At 43.5% G+C, this 17,985-nt stretch overlaps 2 protein-coding genes across 4 annotated transcripts; one reads left to right on the top strand and one right to left on the bottom strand.

Moving 5' to 3' along the window:
* Nucleotides 1–825: 825 nt before the first annotated feature.
* LOC117768468 (SEC14-like protein 2) lies at nt 826–13,057 on the bottom strand. Its single transcript, XM_034596830.1, has 12 exons — nt 12,654–13,057; nt 11,119–11,194; nt 8,110–8,153; nt 6,777–6,839; nt 6,480–6,668; nt 5,877–5,972; nt 5,650–5,710; nt 5,474–5,557; nt 5,274–5,380; nt 2,091–2,230; nt 1,400–1,569; nt 826–1,258 (listed from the first exon to the last, which is right to left on the bottom strand). The coding sequence occupies exons 1-12, from the start codon at nt 12,705–12,707 to the stop codon at nt 1,062–1,064; spliced, it is 1,281 nt and encodes a 426-aa protein (XP_034452721.1). The 5' UTR covers nt 12,708–13,057; the 3' UTR covers nt 826–1,061.
* An 816-nt stretch (nt 13,058–13,873) lies between these two features.
* rnf215 (ring finger protein 215) lies at nt 13,874–17,685 on the top strand. 3 transcript variants are annotated; one of them, XM_034596831.1, is made up of 10 exons: nt 13,883–14,238; nt 14,835–14,987; nt 15,069–15,140; nt 15,426–15,511; nt 15,658–15,712; nt 15,832–15,936; nt 16,115–16,231; nt 16,494–16,637; nt 16,891–16,993; nt 17,405–17,685. In XM_034596831.1, the coding sequence occupies exons 1-10, from the start codon at nt 14,023–14,025 to the stop codon at nt 17,425–17,427; spliced, it is 1,074 nt and encodes a 357-aa protein (XP_034452722.1). In that variant the 5' UTR covers nt 13,883–14,022; the 3' UTR covers nt 17,428–17,685. The 3 variants fall into 3 exon arrangements, with proteins under 3 accessions (XP_034452725.1, XP_034452724.1, XP_034452722.1); XM_034596833.1 differs by lacking the exon at nt 15,069–15,140 and having other exon boundaries at nt 13,879–14,238; XM_034596834.1 differs by lacking the exons at nt 16,494–16,637; nt 16,891–16,993; nt 17,405–17,685 and adding an exon at nt 16,342–16,451 and having other exon boundaries at nt 13,874–14,238; nt 16,115–16,259.
* Nucleotides 17,686–17,985: the final 300 nt, after the last annotated feature.

The raw sequence follows: 17,985 nt of genomic DNA, 5'->3' as shown, positions 1-17,985 counted from the left end.
TTTCTTGCCCCCTACAGATCTGAAAATGTCAAACACAAAAGTATTTCCATGTCCCACCCCTGGCTGTTCAGTTAAACCTAAAGTTGACGATTATGGATCATTGTTATCAAAGTGCTTTGATTCTTTTCAACAGCCAATCGCTTCTGTTCACTTTGGTAAGTTAGGTCATTGTGAAGCTGCAGGTTTTCATAGTTGTTCCAAACAGGAAAGTATGTGATTGCATTTTAAAATGTGAGAACATGTAACACTACTAGGTCTTTGTTTGAAAACACGTTAACTCTAATACCTTTTCAGTTAGCTAGCTGTGTCATTGTACTGTGTGGTTTTCATTGGGCTGTAGAAACTGACTCAAACCGTGGATGATCCAGCGTTTCCCCTTTATGTGGAACGAAAATCGTGAAAAATAAATACATAAATAAATCATCAACATATAAGCATGAAGCTCTGCGTGAAGTAATTACAGAATCCACTGAAATGCATTGCTTTGAAAACCCGTTTCAGCCACGTCACACTGGCTCAGTGTTTGTTTTTAGGATTGATTTTGATCAGCTCCGGATTATATTTTAGATCTTATCAAACTGTATGAGCCGAGCTATTCCTGTCAGCCAATCACTGAGCTGGACCAAGACACCTGCTGCATTAAAGTCAGAGTAGAGATGATCTGAAGCTCAAGTTAATCACATAACTATTGGTTCAAATAAACAATTAAACTGAAATCTGCTTTAGATCAATGTAGATGTTGAGGGGCCGATACCGATGTTTCATATGCGAGTAAAAAATTCCTGATTCCTGATTCTATATATATAATATATATATATATATATATATATATATAATATATATGTGTGTGTGTGTATGTTCTGGATATTTCAGTGTGTTTCATAAATGCTTTTCAGTGGAGATTTGAACTTTCTGAATGAGGTCCTGGAGGTTTATTAAAGGGTCTTCAAACGTTCAGATTTAACACTGTTAGTGTGCACACACTCATCTGAGGCCACGTCGGACCGAACTGTGTGTCAGCGGATCAAGTACGTCAGGCTGTGCTTACATGTGGCGGAATATTACTGATCTGACAACATGGCGGAGGCACGTGGAGTCGTCTCCTCAGGGACGACAGGTTTGTCCTCAGCTTGCGCTCGGCTGCCGGAGCCCCCGTTGGCCTGCGGGGGCAGTAGGTGGTCGGGCAGCAGGAGCTCGACTGTGAAGCTGATTCTTTTGTTCTGGAAGATGCTGTAGGTGTTGTCAAATCTCAGTACGTCTGTGGAAGAAGAAGAAGAAGAAGAAGAGTTAGTCGCCACGTGGGGCAGCAGAGGGCGCTGTCGCTCAATGAATGCTACATAGTGTTGCTAAGCCGAGGGCTGATAGTTGCCCTGGACCGTGAACTGAAGCGGTTACTCACAGACTCCGGGGCGTTCACAGGTCAGAGATCCGTCCTCGGGCACTAAGTGGGCGTTGTAGCGTTGGCTGGGAACGACTTCCTGCATCTGACCCGCCTTCCTCCATTCTCCCCTTTTGGCCTTGAGGAAAACCCCGAAGCCGATGTCCGCCCCCTCGCTGGAAAACTGCCACCTGACGGGAAAAATAACGTTTTCATTCAAATCAGCCGATATCAGCCGATCATAATGGGTTTGACGACATTTTAGTAATATTTGTTTCTTTTTTACATGTTTATATCGACCATATATCAGAAAACATTGTATTACTCCCTGATATCACTTTCAGCATCGACTGCCAATAATCCATATCGGTCAGGCTCTGGTTCTAACTAAATTAATTATTTTCTTTCAACTTTTTTTGTGAATTTGATTTATTTGACGAAATAAATATTGTGTAAATTGGTGTCCTGTAAACAAGTTGAAAGTGTGATATTGGCTTCTTGTCCTTTGTGTAGACTTCCATAACAGTTATATTCTGTTTATATAAAAGTAAACTCAGATAATTCAGTGTACTTCAATACATAACTTAAACAGCTTGAAGCAGAGAATTAGTTTGCTCACGTCTCCATCAACCAACTAATCACCTAAGATTCCAGCTGTTTCAGCAGCAGCACAACTCAAATGAGTCTTTTGTCCCCGACGTCTGCGACTGACCTGAGGACGCAGCCCGGGAACAAGATCTCATAATCCAGCTGCTGTGAGGATCCTCGACTGACGTTCAAACACTGCTCGTAGTCCTGCTTCACGTGGTCCCGCACGTAGTACGACGGAGGAACTGGGCCGACGTGATGTATCTGAGACAGAGACAAAGACAAAGACTCAGACAGCAGGAGTCAAAGGGTTGATGAATGAAACTGAAGCTGGAGAAAGAAAAACAAAAGCTTCACTTACTGTGATTCTGTGTCACTCTGAGCACAAAACATGTAAAAGTGTGACCAAGAAAAAAAACAGCGAGGGTTGTTTTCCACTCTCCTGTTTATTAGACATAAAACCAACCCCCCCCCCCCCACACACAGAGCTGACACTCAATCTGCATCAGAAAACCATTCGACTTATTCGTGTTTGAAAACTTTAAATGGTGAAACAGAAAAGTTGAGGAGTGAAACAGAAGGAAACAGAAGGAAACAGAAGGAAACAACGAACACAGTCTGACAACAACTCTGAAAATCACTGTTTACTGCACTAACCCCTACTGGTGAGGGACGGCAACTGCAAGGCAAAAAAGTTGAAACTTTCATTTAATTTTGTACAGAACCATTTTAAGAGTAACACAGACGCAGGCTTAATATCATTTTCATGTTTTAAAATATTTGACTCCATGTTAGAGCATGCAGTGTATTTTCTGTGGAGCCTTTTTGAGGCATGTGACGACAGAAGTGAAAAGACTGTGGACGTCTGTTGGGTCAATTTCCTTGATTCCTTTTATGTTCCTGTTGACATGTTTGTCTGATTATGACTCATGTCAACATTACATCCGACAGCTGGTTTACATACTTGCAGTATACAAGATGTAAACATGTCGATATAATGTGAACAAGGTCAGAATATTCCACACGTCTTGAGTGACATCTTATTCTGAACCAGAAATAGTTGTTTTAAGCCGTCTTATTATCATGAGAATATCAATGTCCATGTAAACGTCCTGCCTTCAGCTTAATTTATAACGCTCACTAAAGGTCCAGTCGTCCTGAGTCAGAGTCTCTGTCAGAGTCTGACTCCTTCTCCCCCCCCCCGACCTGCGCTCACTTTACACTTTAACAATAAACACCAGCACTGTCACAAGTTATCAGGACACGTACAGGACTGACGTCCACTCGGTTTGATTTGCTCTAAAGTTTATGAGACACATTAAACCTGCTACACAACACGAGACGTGACGCGCACAGTCAGCGCATCTGGGTTTATATGAATATTAACTTCATTGTTGCAGCAGAAGCGACGCCCCGTTCATCCAGGAACATAATTATTCATGTATAAGTGTGATGATTAGAAAACGTCAGAGGAGCAGAGTCAGGAATCGTGAGACTAGTGAGTAGTAGTGAACACACAGTCATCACAGTTACAGGTATGTCAGACAGGCAGCACCTCCCACCTCCCACCTCCCAGCTCATGTTCCAGTTGTACTGGTTTTACTTCTCTTGTGTCGAGCTGAGTGGTGATATTCAAAGGACTAAGCTACCAGTGCCCCCAGTTTACAGCTAATTAGCCTAAAGACAAACAAACAAATAGATAACATGTGTCTTGCTAGCAGACAGACAGAGGGTTAAACAAACAACATCTAAATTTGTCCAAATGAAGTTTTCTTTCTATTAGCGTGAAAGAAAAAGGCGACATGAAGCAAAATAGACCCACATCTCTAAATTAATATCCTTAAACTGCCTAATTCTGACTGTAGGCTCTAAATAATTATTAGAGGTGTCAGTTTTCTCACTTGAGCCCCTGCTCCCCTAAAATGTCTGTGCACGCCCCTGAGTGTGGTCCCAGTCTCCTCTGTGATAGGATTGGATTTAAAACAAAACACCACACAGAATAACGTCAATGACACAGCTAGCTAACTAAGACATCAGGGAAACAACAAACAGAAAACACTCTGAGGCTTTTGCGTCTTAATTTCTCGTCTCCTGAACGCGGCCGGAAATGAATTTCTCTTCCTTGTGTTCCTCATCTGTCCTGGACCCAATTATTTATCTACAGAAACAGTGACAAACACACGTCAGTTTTCTCATCTAGAGTCTTTTCTATTATGAGGCCGCATCCGTACTTTTTCATTTGATAACCCATCTCTGTCCACACGAGCAGTTTGAGTTTTAATTCCCGTCCAAACGAACACAAATCAGCGAAGTCGTGACAGAAAAGACCGAATCCGCTCGTCCAGCGTTTCCAAACTTCCCCATTTTAGTGTCTCTAGAGCTCCGGAGTCGTGTGGACGTGTCCGAGTCGATGGGTTTTCAAATGAAAAACGTAGACGAGTGGATGAAGCCTCAAGCTGCTGTTTTCTTCACTAGTTGCTCAGCACTACGCTGAGGCTCTGTTGTTTCTACGCAGCGAAGCAGAAGTGTTTCAATTTGCAGCTTTCTGTGGATTGTCTGCAGAAACAGAAACGTTTAATTCAAATGAACTGTCTATGATCCAGTCTTATAGGAGAAGTCCTCGTCCACTGAGTTTAATCTGACGTGTTTCAGCCTGGATCAGACTCTACTTTCCTGTTTAGGCAAATTTATTCTCCTCTGCCTGGAAGAACTGGTGGGATGAGAACATAGTTTGCCAGTCAAATCTTCTCATGTAAACTCACAACACTTCAGCAGTAAACATATGAAACGAAGCTGTAGCTGCCAAACTAAACACAGGAAGGAGGCCGGCGAAATGAAACTACAGAGCAGGAGGGAAAAGAGACGACGAATATAAAACTAGTCCAGAATAATGTGCACAGACTATTCCAGCTGTGGGCGGAGGGCTGATGGTTCAGAACAGATGTGTGTCCTGTGCAGGACTTAAAGTAAAGTTACTTCATTCAAAGCAATTTACTTTTGTGTCACTTTATTCTGGCAATAAAACACAAAAAATGAAGGGAGAGCAGGAACTGACCCTTGTTTAAATGACGACGTGGATTTGAGCCGAACTATTGTGAAGTTCGGTTTTATCTGCTGAGCAACATCACTCTGAAAAACAAACCTTTGGATAAACTTAAATTACAGTTTAAGTACTGAATTCCTGCACTGTGGGTGTCTCCCTTTACAAACAGTGTAATTTCCCTCTACGTGCATCTACTTGTCCCCTCCACCCTGTCAGCCCTCTGTTCTACAAAGCACGCTACAGGACGCCGAGCGGCTGACTCACCCTGGTGCGACAGCGAGGATCTCCATCAGGATCCGTCAGTTTGCCGCCGTATATCATCGGCAGCTCCTCTGCGTCGATGTACTTCAGTAAAACCTCCTGCCAGTTCGCTGTCAGACCCGGGAAAACAGCCGCACACGTTAAAATCCGTCTGAATGAAAAGGTTCTCTGAAGTCTGATGCAACCACGCGAGGGCGACTCACCTCCGAGGATATTGATCTTGTGTCTCGTGTTCTCGCTCAAGAAGTGCTTGATGAGGTTGAAGGCCACAGGGAAGAGTTTGGGGGCTGATTAATAAAATAAAGAAAAAAACAAACGTCAACCAACAATAATAAAAAAATCATTTGTTATCATCGTTAGTTTTTCTGGAGGAATTCACCTTTAATGACAAACAGCCTCTTCAAACCCTCGGGGTAGTTGTTCTCAAACATCTGGAGGATCTGGTGATGTGGAGAAGGTTTGAAGATCCAGACGAAATATTCTGCATCACGTCTCAGTGTGTGTGTGTGTGTGTGTGTGTGTGTGTGTGTGTGTGTGTGTGTGTGTGTGTGTGTGTGTGTGTGTGTGTGTGTGTGTGTGTGTGTGTGTGTGTGTGTGTGTGTGTACCTCTCCATATGTTTCTATAGCAGGCTTCCATAAGTGTTTCAGACCCAGACCTTCAACGTCGTAGATCATCGTGATCGCCTCCACGTTCTTCCCCAGCTGGATGACGAGGGTGAGAGATAAACAGAAATATAATATTACATAAAAAAAGGTGGAAGAGCAGGTTGGTCATTCAACAGGTTTGTGGTCACGTTTGGATAAAACTTGTACAATTTGATTTCATCAAGTAAGAAATCAAATTCCATATGATTCCTAATAAAACACATTAAAACAAAAGGAAAGAAATTATTATTAAAAGGTTATTTGGCCAAAATGTTATTGTTAAATTTAGTTTATTAACTGCATTAGTAAAACAATGACAAATTAATATTATGTAAACGCCTTCATGCTAAAGTGACAAAGTTTAAAATACCTTTAAACTTTCTCTTCTTTTATATTCAACATAATATTTTAGGCTAATTCTGTCCAAAGGTAAATTATCGACAAAAAGTACTAAACTTAAGTTGATAAATATTTCCTGGGGCCCTGAGCTGAGAGGGGCCCCCCCCCCCAGGTCCCTTTGGCCTGGGGCCCCCCAAAGTCCCCTGAAAGGCTCCTGTCTCTCACCCTCTGTGACTGGAGGCTACATTCCTGCTGCAGCATCTCACAGTCTCTGATCTTGGACTTGATGAAGTCCTGTTTGGAGGCGGACAGGAAGAGGCCCTTGGGATCCACCGGCCCGATCACGTCGTACCAGATGGGGCTTCCCTCGCGGTCGTGACCACACATCCCCCCGGACAGGTACTTCTCTATCACCTGCACACGGCAGACGTTTCCACCATGAGACCATCAGTCAGTAAGATGTTCCTTCAGCAGACACACAACCTTCATTCAGTCGTTCACGTGCGTTTTGTGTGTTTTTACCTCCGGTGGACGCCACTCAGTGATTATCGTGTCCACCTTCATGTTTCTCCTGAACTCCACGTGCTGGAAGACAAGATGGACGTCAAGTTAAAAAGATGAATGAGTTGAGTTACGACAGACTCTGTTTCTACGGCAACAGATCCGCCCCGAACACGGTGGAGTGAATTAAGTGGCTTAGGAGGCTTTAGACAGTAGATGATGTGAAACCTGCTCCGTCAGCAGGACAGGGATCAGTCGAGTGGCGCTGTGCGCACACACACACACACACACACACACACACACACACACACACACACACACACACACACACACACACACACACACACACACACACACACACACACACACACACACACAGTATAGTATAGACAGTACACACATGCATGCAAGCACATGTTCACAAACACTCAGACAGAAATTAAAAGATTCAAACTGTCTGTTGTGATTTGTAAACGTCAGTGACGCGTGCAGCGGCAGCGTAGATGTAGTTCACACAGATTGTGAATCAGTCTGATTATTCCAAGAACAACCTGAACAAACAACAATCTGATTTGTCTATTTGTTTTCTGGACTGTGTTGAGCTTTCAGGGCCACCATACTTTTATTATCATTAATAAACCCTTAATTTACTTTGCTAATATTCGGCTTATTACTCTGCTGGTGTCGCCGAGAGGAGGACATGGTGGAAACTTGGAACATGGTGATAATCTTTCTTGGGCGTGTTTCTCCTGATGATGAACTTTCCCACGCTAACACCATCTGGGGCCTATTGTGGAAAGAATATGATGATTGATGATGATGATGATGATGATGATGATGATGATGATGATGATGATGTATTTTTCTCAGGGGCCGGTGGAGATCAAATCAGAGCTAAAAGAGTGAATTTCCATCATGTGGACAGAAACATTGCTCCTGTTCGTTGAAGAAGAAGAAGAAGAAGAAGAAGAAGAAGAAGAAGAAGACAATAAACAATAACCAGTTGATAGCTGCGCCCCTCGTCAGTTGGTTGTGGTGTGTTCCCCCCCCTGGTGGTTATTAATCTGTTCCTGCAGCTTTAAGCCGGGAGGCTGTAAACCTTATCGTGTCGTCTTTATCTGATCCCCTCCGGCTGCAGCGATGACTCAGTTTCCCCACAGAGAAACGTTACCTCTGTAATCTGCTGCCACTCCCGTGCTGACGGACTGAACAGCCTGTGCTGCTGGAGGAGGCTGAACTTTCACACTCCACAGATAAGTCAGTGAGGTAGAGGGCATTGAGGTTCCACCTCCACTGTCCTGTCACTCCTATAGGAAGCCTGTGCTAAAGAGGGAAAAGGAGGATCCATGTTTACCTTTCTCAGCATGGCCTCCGACTTCTGCAGGTTGAAGTTTCTGGCTGAAACAGAGAAGAACAGAGATCGAAGTGATGAGAACCGGTCTTTAACCAGAACACAGAGGGGACAAGACACTACAGTTACTGTTATACTAGGCTATTTTCTATATATTCTATATATACACACAGCGGTGCAGCTTCATGATTTTAAACCTGGTTATTGTACATTTGTATTAATGGTTTTATTATCTGGTCTTTCTCTTTTTCACCATCCTCTCCTCTGTTCCACATTTCCCTCCCCCCCCCCAACCAGTCAAGAGGCAGGAAATGAGAATAAAACGTACAAACCTAAAGAATATAGTTCAATAAATTGACCGAGGTTCCAGTTATTTTTAAATATGTTCACTGATTCTTCTTCTCTGGGACTTTACAGGAGGCCACTGTATCTCACTGGCCTTGATATTATGAAACGTACGATTTGAAAATGACTGACTGTCTCATTCCGAGTTACGAAACTGAACCATATCTAAAATGATAAGCAAGGGGAAGATAACGACGAGTACTGTGTGATAACAGAGCCTCTTTAAACTGTTCTTAGAGTTATCATAAACAGATGGATGTGGATATGAGTGTTACGGCCCAACAGTCTCTATGGAATCACATTTAAATCCACTAGATTCAGATTTGTATTTGGATCTGCACCAAATCACACACTCATATATCAGTCCTCTATATATATATATATATATATATATATCAAGATCCAAGAATTATTCTCTGAGAAATCGACAAAAATATTGAAAAATGACCTCAAAATGTTAAAGAAAGTGAAAATAAAAGTCTCTTCCTTCCACCAGTTTCTTGGAAATCTGTCGAGTAGTTTTTGTTTAATTGTTCTGACAAGCAAACAAACACACACCTTCTTGGCCGAGGTGATAAGACCCGTCCGTTATCGGAACAGATTTTAAAAAGTGCAGCAACTAAACATCATCAGATCCTGTTTGATTTTGAGCTTCCATGTACCAACAACTGCAACGTTTAGCGTCTGTTTCATAAAACCAGAATTAGAGAAAAACAAGTCGATTACTAAATCACCGTCATGTGAGAGAGATCAGCCGCCAACAATTACACAAGAGTTCTTTAAAAGTTTCTCAGCAGGAACCACGACACACGAGAATCTCTTCTCAACGGGGGAAATTCAATTTAAAGCCTCAGAGAATAATGATCCTCTCTTCTCTGACAGTATTAAAACCACAGTGTGACTGATGGGGGGGGGGGGGGGGGGGGGGGACACAGTGGACGCACTTCTAACACTGCACTGTGTACGGTGATCAGCTCTGCAGCTCACACACACAGAGACAGACACACTCACTACTTCCTCCAGCAGTGGATTCGAGTTGAGGAGTGACCGGCAGTGACCGGCAGTGACCGGCGCACAGGGCCTGCTGACCGAGCCGAGTGCTGCTGTGGCTCAGGAATAAGTGTCAGGCTGCAGTTTTAAAAGATGTAATCAGGTTCATGGCTTCACTGGGAGGTTTCAGATTGATGTTTTGGGAGATCAAGAGGGTTGTCTGGTGTCAACAAGGCCGGTGGTTCGATCCCCGGCTTCACTGACTACAGACAGCGTGTGTATGGGTGAATGTAACTTGAGCTCCGTATAAGTACAGTTAATTCTTACAATATTAAATACTTGGTAATAAAGAGAATACTGTGTGTGTGTGTGGCCACTTCTGAACACAGGAATCAAACCTGTGATGTCGTCTGAAGTCTCCAACAAGGTCAAACAGTTTCCTTATGAAACCAGATTTAAACGACTGATTCTTTTATTTGGAAACACTGATAAATATGATGTTTTTCATCAAGATCCGTGAATTATTCTCTGACAAATCATCAGAAGTGTTGAGAAACCAGATTGAATGTTCGATCCTTCCCAGTAGAACGTTTGGTTGATGAACGAACCAGACGAACACACACCAGCCGCCTCCGGCCTCATTCTCACATTTGATATCAGACAGGAAGTGTCTTTCTCTTTTATGGGCTTTTATTGGCTCGTGCCTGCGCTTCAGTATTTGTTACCACGCGTTGTGATTGGCCGAATGAACCACAATGCAGTTCGGCAACACACATGACGTCACCACAATCGAAGTGAATTCTGCGTTTCTGCTACACAACAACATGGCGTTAGACCTGATGTGTGTGTGTGTGTGTGTGTGTGTGTGTGTGTGTGTGTGTGTGTGTGTGTGTGTGTGTGTGTGTGTGTGTGTGTGTGTGTGATCCTGATTATTATGAGGTCATTGGTTCTCACTGTGTCTGCGGCCTCGGGTGATTCTCTTCAAATCAATGAATGGCCTGTTCAGACAGAAGCACAGCGGCTCAGTGTGTCCCTGTGGACGAGCTGCGGCTCATCGTAGTCAACGTCTAATGAGATTATCGGGGGATTAGCCTGAAGAGTCCTCCACCTCCACCTCAAGTCACGAGTAGAAGAGACGCTGGGTCCCGGTGGAGCTGCAGGAACATCTGGGGTCAGAGCAGATTCTGGGTTTTTTTTTTTCCAGTTGTGGTTTCAGCATCGTGTGCGAGCACCACGTGAGTTTCTCAACCACGGTGTGGACATGCGTTGCTTCACGTCGCCTCACGTGATCAACTGCAGCTTCTGCTTCCCGCACAATGACGGCAGCAGATTTTCACTGTGAACGCAAACTGACGATTGGGAAGAGAAACGAACATTTACAGCAAACAGAGAGGGACGAGGGGGGGGGGGGGGTTCCTGTTTTCTACCTCCTGAGCCCGATGATAACAGAAGATTTTGGTCATGAGAATGATCAGATCAGGCAAAATTCAAGCTAGATTGTTGGATAGTTATCTAATTTGAAAATATCAGGAAATTAGATGTGACAGGAGATGTTAAGAAGCCGTGGGATGACTCCACAGATCTCCTCAGCACAAGGTTTCACTTCTTGTGCCAATGTGACAAGAAATAAAGAAAGTGAAAGGATGGAACATGAGCAGGTGTCGCTAGTGAACTCACCTCTGAGCCAGCGTAACAGGAAGTGGTCATGCTGTGCAGGAAGTTGTGGAAGAATGTCTTGTATCCTCTCTCGAAACTGCAGAAGAAGAGGAAGTAGGGATTTTAGCTTCAACCAAATATTTACTGTTTCACTGATGGTAAAGCAGAAGCTAATTACAGTCCTTTATATTTTCACCTTTGTATTCACTAATGCTGCAAAAACTCGTGATTCATTATTTTACACACTCAGGACCATGTTCAGCGACAGATGTCTGTAAACAGGTTTTGGTTTGCTTGGGTAAAAAAACACTCGAGGGAGCGTCATCGTATTTGAAGTATAAACGATGAAAAGTGGCCAAAAACATGTTTTCACACATCAACACTCTCAACTTTACTATAACAAACGAAAACCAAAGAAAACAAAATAAACTAAACAGATTTGCTATAAAAAATGATAAGAAGAATAATTCTGACACCGGGGGCATCACTCCGCTGCTGTAACTTTCTGGTTTTCACTAGATGTTGGAAACTGGCTTCAGGGATTTGCTCCCACAACAAGAGCATGAGTGAGGTAAACACTTTAAATTCATCCCAGAGGAGTTGAAACTTTGAAAACATCTGGAGAGAACACAAGGCATGACTCAGCAAATCAAGTTTACACAAATCTATAAATAATCTGGTGATGTCAAAAACTCATTTCCTGTGTCCATATATTTTTGGTCATGTAGTGTGATTCACTTTATCTAAATATACAAACTTCCCCTCAAGTCAGACTGACTTTAGGTTTAATACTCACAGTGAACTTAGCTCTAAACTCACATGACAACAGAATAAAGTTATAATAATCGATTATTCACCCACTGATGTATAAATATAATTAGTCATTTCTCATTTCTCCTTTCTCTTCTGATCTCACCGACAGTTTCATCCATTTTCTAATGTTTTATCTGAATGTGGTTTTACTCTTTTGTCATCTGTAGCATTTATTATTTCTGTATCTGTGATCTATTGCTGCGTGATCTTCAAATTTAATACATTTTATTGTTTCTTGTTGTTTGCTTTCTTTGTCTTCGCCCTCAATTTTTCATTTTTAACTTGTAAAGCACTTTTTGACTGTGTTTTGAAAGGTGCTGTCGATAAAGTTTATTATTAATATGAATATAACATCCCTCACTAAACCCACTAATATTTATTAGGTTAACAAAGATGAAAGATGGAAAAAATAAATGCCTGAACTTTATTAACCATCAGGAAAGAAGCAGCTTATAACCTAAAGCCTGATTGGATGTTATGTAACCATGACGATGGAACCGAGGAAGTAAATGATGGTAAAGAGATAAAAGGATATTGTGCTTTATAGTTATTGTAAAAATAATGTGACAGTGTAAACAGTACGATTCACACTGGAAACTGCAGAATATGACATCTAACAAATGATTAATAATATGAATATTATGATGAAGAAGATGATGAAGAAGAAGATGATGATGATGAAGAAGAAGATGATGATGGTGATGAAGATGATGAAGAGGATGAGATGATGATGATGCACTCACCTGCTGTAGAGCTTCAGTCTGTTTAGGACTCAGGTCTCCAACTCTTCCGCTCATGTCTGAAACCAGAGGACGTGACGGAGCGGATTTAAACTCAGATCCACGGACTCAGCTCGTTTCCACCGCTTCACCGTCTCCTCCGACTCCTTCTCCCCGGGATGCTGCGCTCCTCCTCGGTGTCGTGTTGTCCGGCTGACCGCTGCCTGCAGGTGGAACAACACATGTAATCACCAGCCTTCCTCTGTCTCTCTCTCTCTCTCTCTCTCTCTCTGTCTCTCTCTCTCTCTCTCTCTCCCTCTCTCTCTCCCTCTCTCTCTCTCTGTCTCTCTCTCTCTCTGTCTCTCTGTCTCTCTCTCTCTCTCTCTCTCTCTCTCTCTCTCCCTCTCTCCCTCCCTCCCTCTCTCTCTCTCTCTCTCTCTCTCTCTCTCTCTCTCTCTCCCTCTCCCTCTCTCCCTCCCTCCCTCTCTCTCTCTCTCTCTCTCTCTCTCTCTCTCTCTCTCTCTCTCTCTCCCTCTCTCTCTCTCTCTCTCTCTCTCTCTCTCTCTCTCTCTCTCGCCCTCTCCCCAACCAGCTGACTTGGCCGAAGATAAGAGGAGTGACAGGACGATCACTCTGAGCGAAAAAACATGCACCACAGAGGAGGAGGAGGAGCCCCGCCCCCTTCTCAAAGATGTTTTTATGAAAACATGACATCACATTTTTAAACAAGATGGGTAACTGCTAGCATTAGCATTTACCATCAGCTAATTATACAGCATCATATTGAAATGACTAATATTGAAATTAGTCAAAATATTTCAACAAAACATCTGCTTGAATTGCAATAAATGAGCAAAGTCTTTGTATTATATTATTAATTTTAAAAACTTTAGCGCCATCTAGCGGTGAAGACCCGTCGCCTTTAATCCCTCTATAAACCAGAAATATAACGGTGGCCTTCATGTTACGAAGAAACGCGAAAAGTCAGAGACTGGTTTGTCCCTTCTGAGCTACCATAGTAACAATGACGCAACAACATGGCGGACTCCGAAGAGCACAGTGGATGCATTTTAAAGAATAATCCGTGTGTAGATGTAACTTTCTTATTATACTGACAATCATTGTTAGTTACTTTGTGATTATACAATAAAAAGATACAATAATCGTGAGCATTATTTCATTATTTATGTCGATATACCTGAACCGTGCAGGACAAGATCCTAACCCCCCCGTCGTTTCCGGTGGGACCCGGAAGTCGCCTGGGCTTGTTTACATTCTCAGAGGAAGAAGAGAAGCGTCACCAGCTTCCGCTCAAAAACAACAATGGCTGACACGTTGGGTTTCTGTGTTTATTGACCGTTTCCTCCGCGTTTCCTCCGCGTTTCCTCGGACCATGGCTCCTTCCCTCCGCCGCCGCTGCTGCTGCTGCCTCTGGGTGACGCTGCCGCTGCTCGGGCAGCTGCTGGCGGCGGAGCTGCTCGCCCAGGTGGAGGTTTTCCTGGAGCAGCGGCCCGGGGTCAGCGCGGTGCTCCAGGGGGAGGTGGTGGAGCCGAGCGGCCGCAGCAGGAGCCCCGAGCCCCGGGAGGAGCTGGACGCGGAGCTGCTCCTGGTGAGTGGAGCATCTACTGCAAGTGACGGTGGTTGTTTACTGACATTTAGTTTATAACGAGACAAATTATACATTATATATTACACATTCATATTAATAAATGTGTGAAATATAAGTATAAATACTACTTTTTCTGAATGAGACTTTATTATTATTATTATTCATTTCTATTTCAATCAAATCAAGGTCACAAAGATGCTTATGTCCTGTAAAACTTTAATTAACTTCCTGTATAACAGATTAACTGTGTTTTGCACAATCCCTCCCCCTGGTGCTTATAGTTGTTTTTATATTTTTTATATTTGCAGTTGCACAAATACACCATAGAATATTCCTTGTGTGTGTAAATAGGAAATAGTTTGGGGCATTTTCCTTTGTTTTATAGATCAAATGACTGATTGAATAATTGTCAAATTAATAGTTAAAATAATCGTTTGCAGCTTTCTATGAACAACTCTCTCCTCCTTGAACAGTCGCTGTAAACTGTCCCTGAGCAAGGCAGCTTCATCCTCTGTCTCTACTCGGCAACCTCAAGCTTTTAAAGGAAAGTTAGATTTGACAAAATAAGCATTTCTAATCAGTTTGTTTCTCCTCAGGTTCAAGATGAGGAGACGCAGCTGAGCGGAGGGAAAGCGGAGGAAGACGCCAGCGAGCAGGAGCCGTGGATCGGGGTGGTGCCCGTGGAGATGGACGACAGCAAAGCCTCCACTGGGAACCAGGAGTCCTTCGCTGATGGAATGGTGAATAAAGTGAGTGTGGTCGTACTCTTGAGTTGTTTAGTTCGAAGCTTCAGTTGAATGAAATGTAAGATTGTCTCGTCTCTGTCCAAGATGAAGCGAGCGTTGGTCCTCGGAGCTTCAGCGCTGATCATTCTGGCTCTCAACCAGAACACCGTCAGTGAGGTAGACGTACCGGAGAACTTGTGTTGCTGATATAACAGTTGTGTGTGTGTGTGTGTGTGTCGTGTGTTATTAGCAGTGCAGCTTCACGTCATTACATGTTACACAATCAAATATATTGAACTTGAATTAAGATTTTTTTAAATGTAGAATTTAAAGGAAAGAATTTAGAATATTTTCAGTTGTAATCATTAGACATTGTTTTAGGACAGAAAATCGAGGTGTGAAAACGTGCGGTGTTGGTGCAGCTCACGTTTCTGAACTAAATTCTGCCTCTTTGTGTTTCAGATGGATCTTTCTCAGGTTCTGTCGAAGCCCATCATCGTGATCCAGACGTCTGAAAACGTCACTAAGCTGATCGGAGCTCTGCTCAGGTAAAACATCGTCACCACTCTCATGCTGTTCGTGGAAACTCAGTTTATCTTTTAATCTTCATCTAGTTATTTAGAACAATTCATTTATCGTTTCATCTCCTGTGCTGGACGATTTTTCTTGACACTGAATGTCTGTGTTTTCCCAGGGGCCTTCAGGCGACGGCGAAAATCACGTACAAGACGATCCTGCAGGACAACCTGGTGAGCGCCGTCACAATCAGCTGACTGTGTGTTTTTCAGTTGTTAGCACCCTCCAGTGGTGAGTGAACAGATGACAGGCTGAGCTGACAGTGAGCACGTGCTGCTGTGTGTTCGGGCAGGGCGCCACGCTCACGCTGTGGTCCAGCTGCGGTCGATCGAGAGGCGGGCGCTACGGAGAGTGGCAGGGGGTCATCTGCACGGGAGAGACCAACTCTCAGGTCCAGGTGGGGGGGAGCAGAATGAACTCATCAGCATCTTCTTTTATTGACCTGGCACAAGAGAAATCTGAAATCTAATATCAAAGAAAAAGTTACATGATAACGATAATATCAATGAAGTAAAAGGTAAATATAGAGATAGAAGCAGAAGTTAAAAGACTCTTCCCTCGCTCCGTGCCTGTAGAAATACCTGCAGCAGCTGTGGGACACTGTCCTCCTGGTGGCGCTGATCCTCAGCACCGGCGTCATCGTTCATGCCCGGTGGCAATACCAGGACCCCCAGCTCAACGACGACCTGGAGGTAACAGCTCACCTCTCATGGAGACCCTGTGGGTTCCAATGGCGCCACGGAAATGTTCTAAATGTATATATTAGCTACACAGCTGCCTGAACTTCTGTAAAACCTCTAAGACCCCAGAAACCCTGAGTTTCTGAGGATTCGTATCTCTCAGTCCTGTGAGGTGCAGTCTGTGTTTTGTATCAATGTGATAAAACCAGCCCACTGAGCTTCAGACCTTTGGATGATGACGTTATGTGACGCTCGGCTGCGTCCTGTTCCTCAGCTGTTTCCCAAACAGGACGTTCTGAAGAGGATGTCGTCTCTGAAGACCAAAACATACCGTCAGCCCAAACCCTGGTGTGACCCGTCGCAGCCGGTGGAGACGGACAACTGCGCCGTCTGTCTGGAGCCGTTCAACAACAACCAGGTAGAAATGACATTAATCACAGAACTTCCCGTTCTTTTTGAGTAAAGATTAGGATTATATTTGAGAACAACCCACTGTTCTGCGCTCGAGATGAACACGAGATCCTGTTGATAGCAGCTGTGACTCTGCTGATTTCAGATGAAATCCTGTTTCCTCATCATGGTAACACCCAGAGAATGAAGTGTGTGTAACCTGCTGCAGGACCTTGTGATCCATGAAGTGTGCCGATCATGTTGTGTTGTCGTCCTCTCAGTGTCTGCGTGTGTTGCCGTGTTCTCACGAGTACCACAGAGAGTGTGTGGACCCCTGGCTGCTGCTGCAACACACGTGTCCTCTGTGCAAACGCAGCATCCTCAGTGAGTTCACAACGTCGCACACAGACACACAACTCTGTCGTCTTGTCCTCTCTGACTGAAACACGACTTTTATATCGAGTGCTGACATTTTCAAATCATTTACTTAGTTAAATAAAGAAATATTAAAGTGCAGAATTATTTGTTACAGGATCAATATTATTAAAAATAACAATTAAGTCTAGCTCAGTGTTTTAGTTTATGATCGAGGCAATTTATATTCATTTGGGTAATTTAACCTATAATAAGGCTTTTTTTTTATTTCATTTCTTATAAAGTCAGAACATATTTTGTCTTTTGATTTTTATCTTAATCTGAAATATAACTAAAGCTGTCAGATAAATGTTTTTTCTATTTTGTGTCAGTTCCACTTTCCCGTGTTTCTCTAAATCTGTGTATCTCCTGTCTCCTTAGGCAGCGTCTGCAAAGACAGTTAACGGTCGCCTCACCTCCACCAGCATCGCCACAGCAGCAGCAGCAGGGAATCGACCCCACGTCCTCGGTGACTCACCTGTAGCCGTTTTTGTTTTTACTGACCTCGCCGCTTCCTCCTTCCAGCAATGAATTGCGGGAGCAAATCCTTACGGCAGCTGCCTGGCTGATGGGACTGTGGAGCAGTGGGTCACAGACAAACAGTGGAAGTATAAACACAATACTATGAAGTACTGTAGAACAGGGCTGGGCTATTAACTGGAAATCTTATTTATAACCTCTAACCGACTGGGGGGGGGGCATGAAGTAAACGTTCATTAATCACAATGGAGGGAGGGATATTGATTTGAAGTCACACAGCCCGGCCCGACTGTAGAAGTACTGTAGTGTACGAACAGTTCTTCTCCCTGGGATCATGTTACTGTACAACTGTGGAAATATTAGTTTGAAACAAACACATTTTCCTCTTTCCTCCGTTGATGAGCTCGGCGAGTTTTCACGAGTCAGTTTGTGCCTGAACGGCAATAACCAACTTAATGGACTATCTTTATCTGGACTAACGG

The sequence above is a fragment of the Hippoglossus hippoglossus genome, chromosome 9, assembly GCF_009819705.1.
Source record: "Hippoglossus hippoglossus isolate fHipHip1 chromosome 9, fHipHip1.pri, whole genome shotgun sequence".
NCBI lineage: Eukaryota > Metazoa > Chordata > Actinopteri > Pleuronectiformes > Pleuronectidae > Hippoglossus > Hippoglossus hippoglossus.
This window is presented reverse-complemented; position numbering and strand designations above follow the sequence as displayed.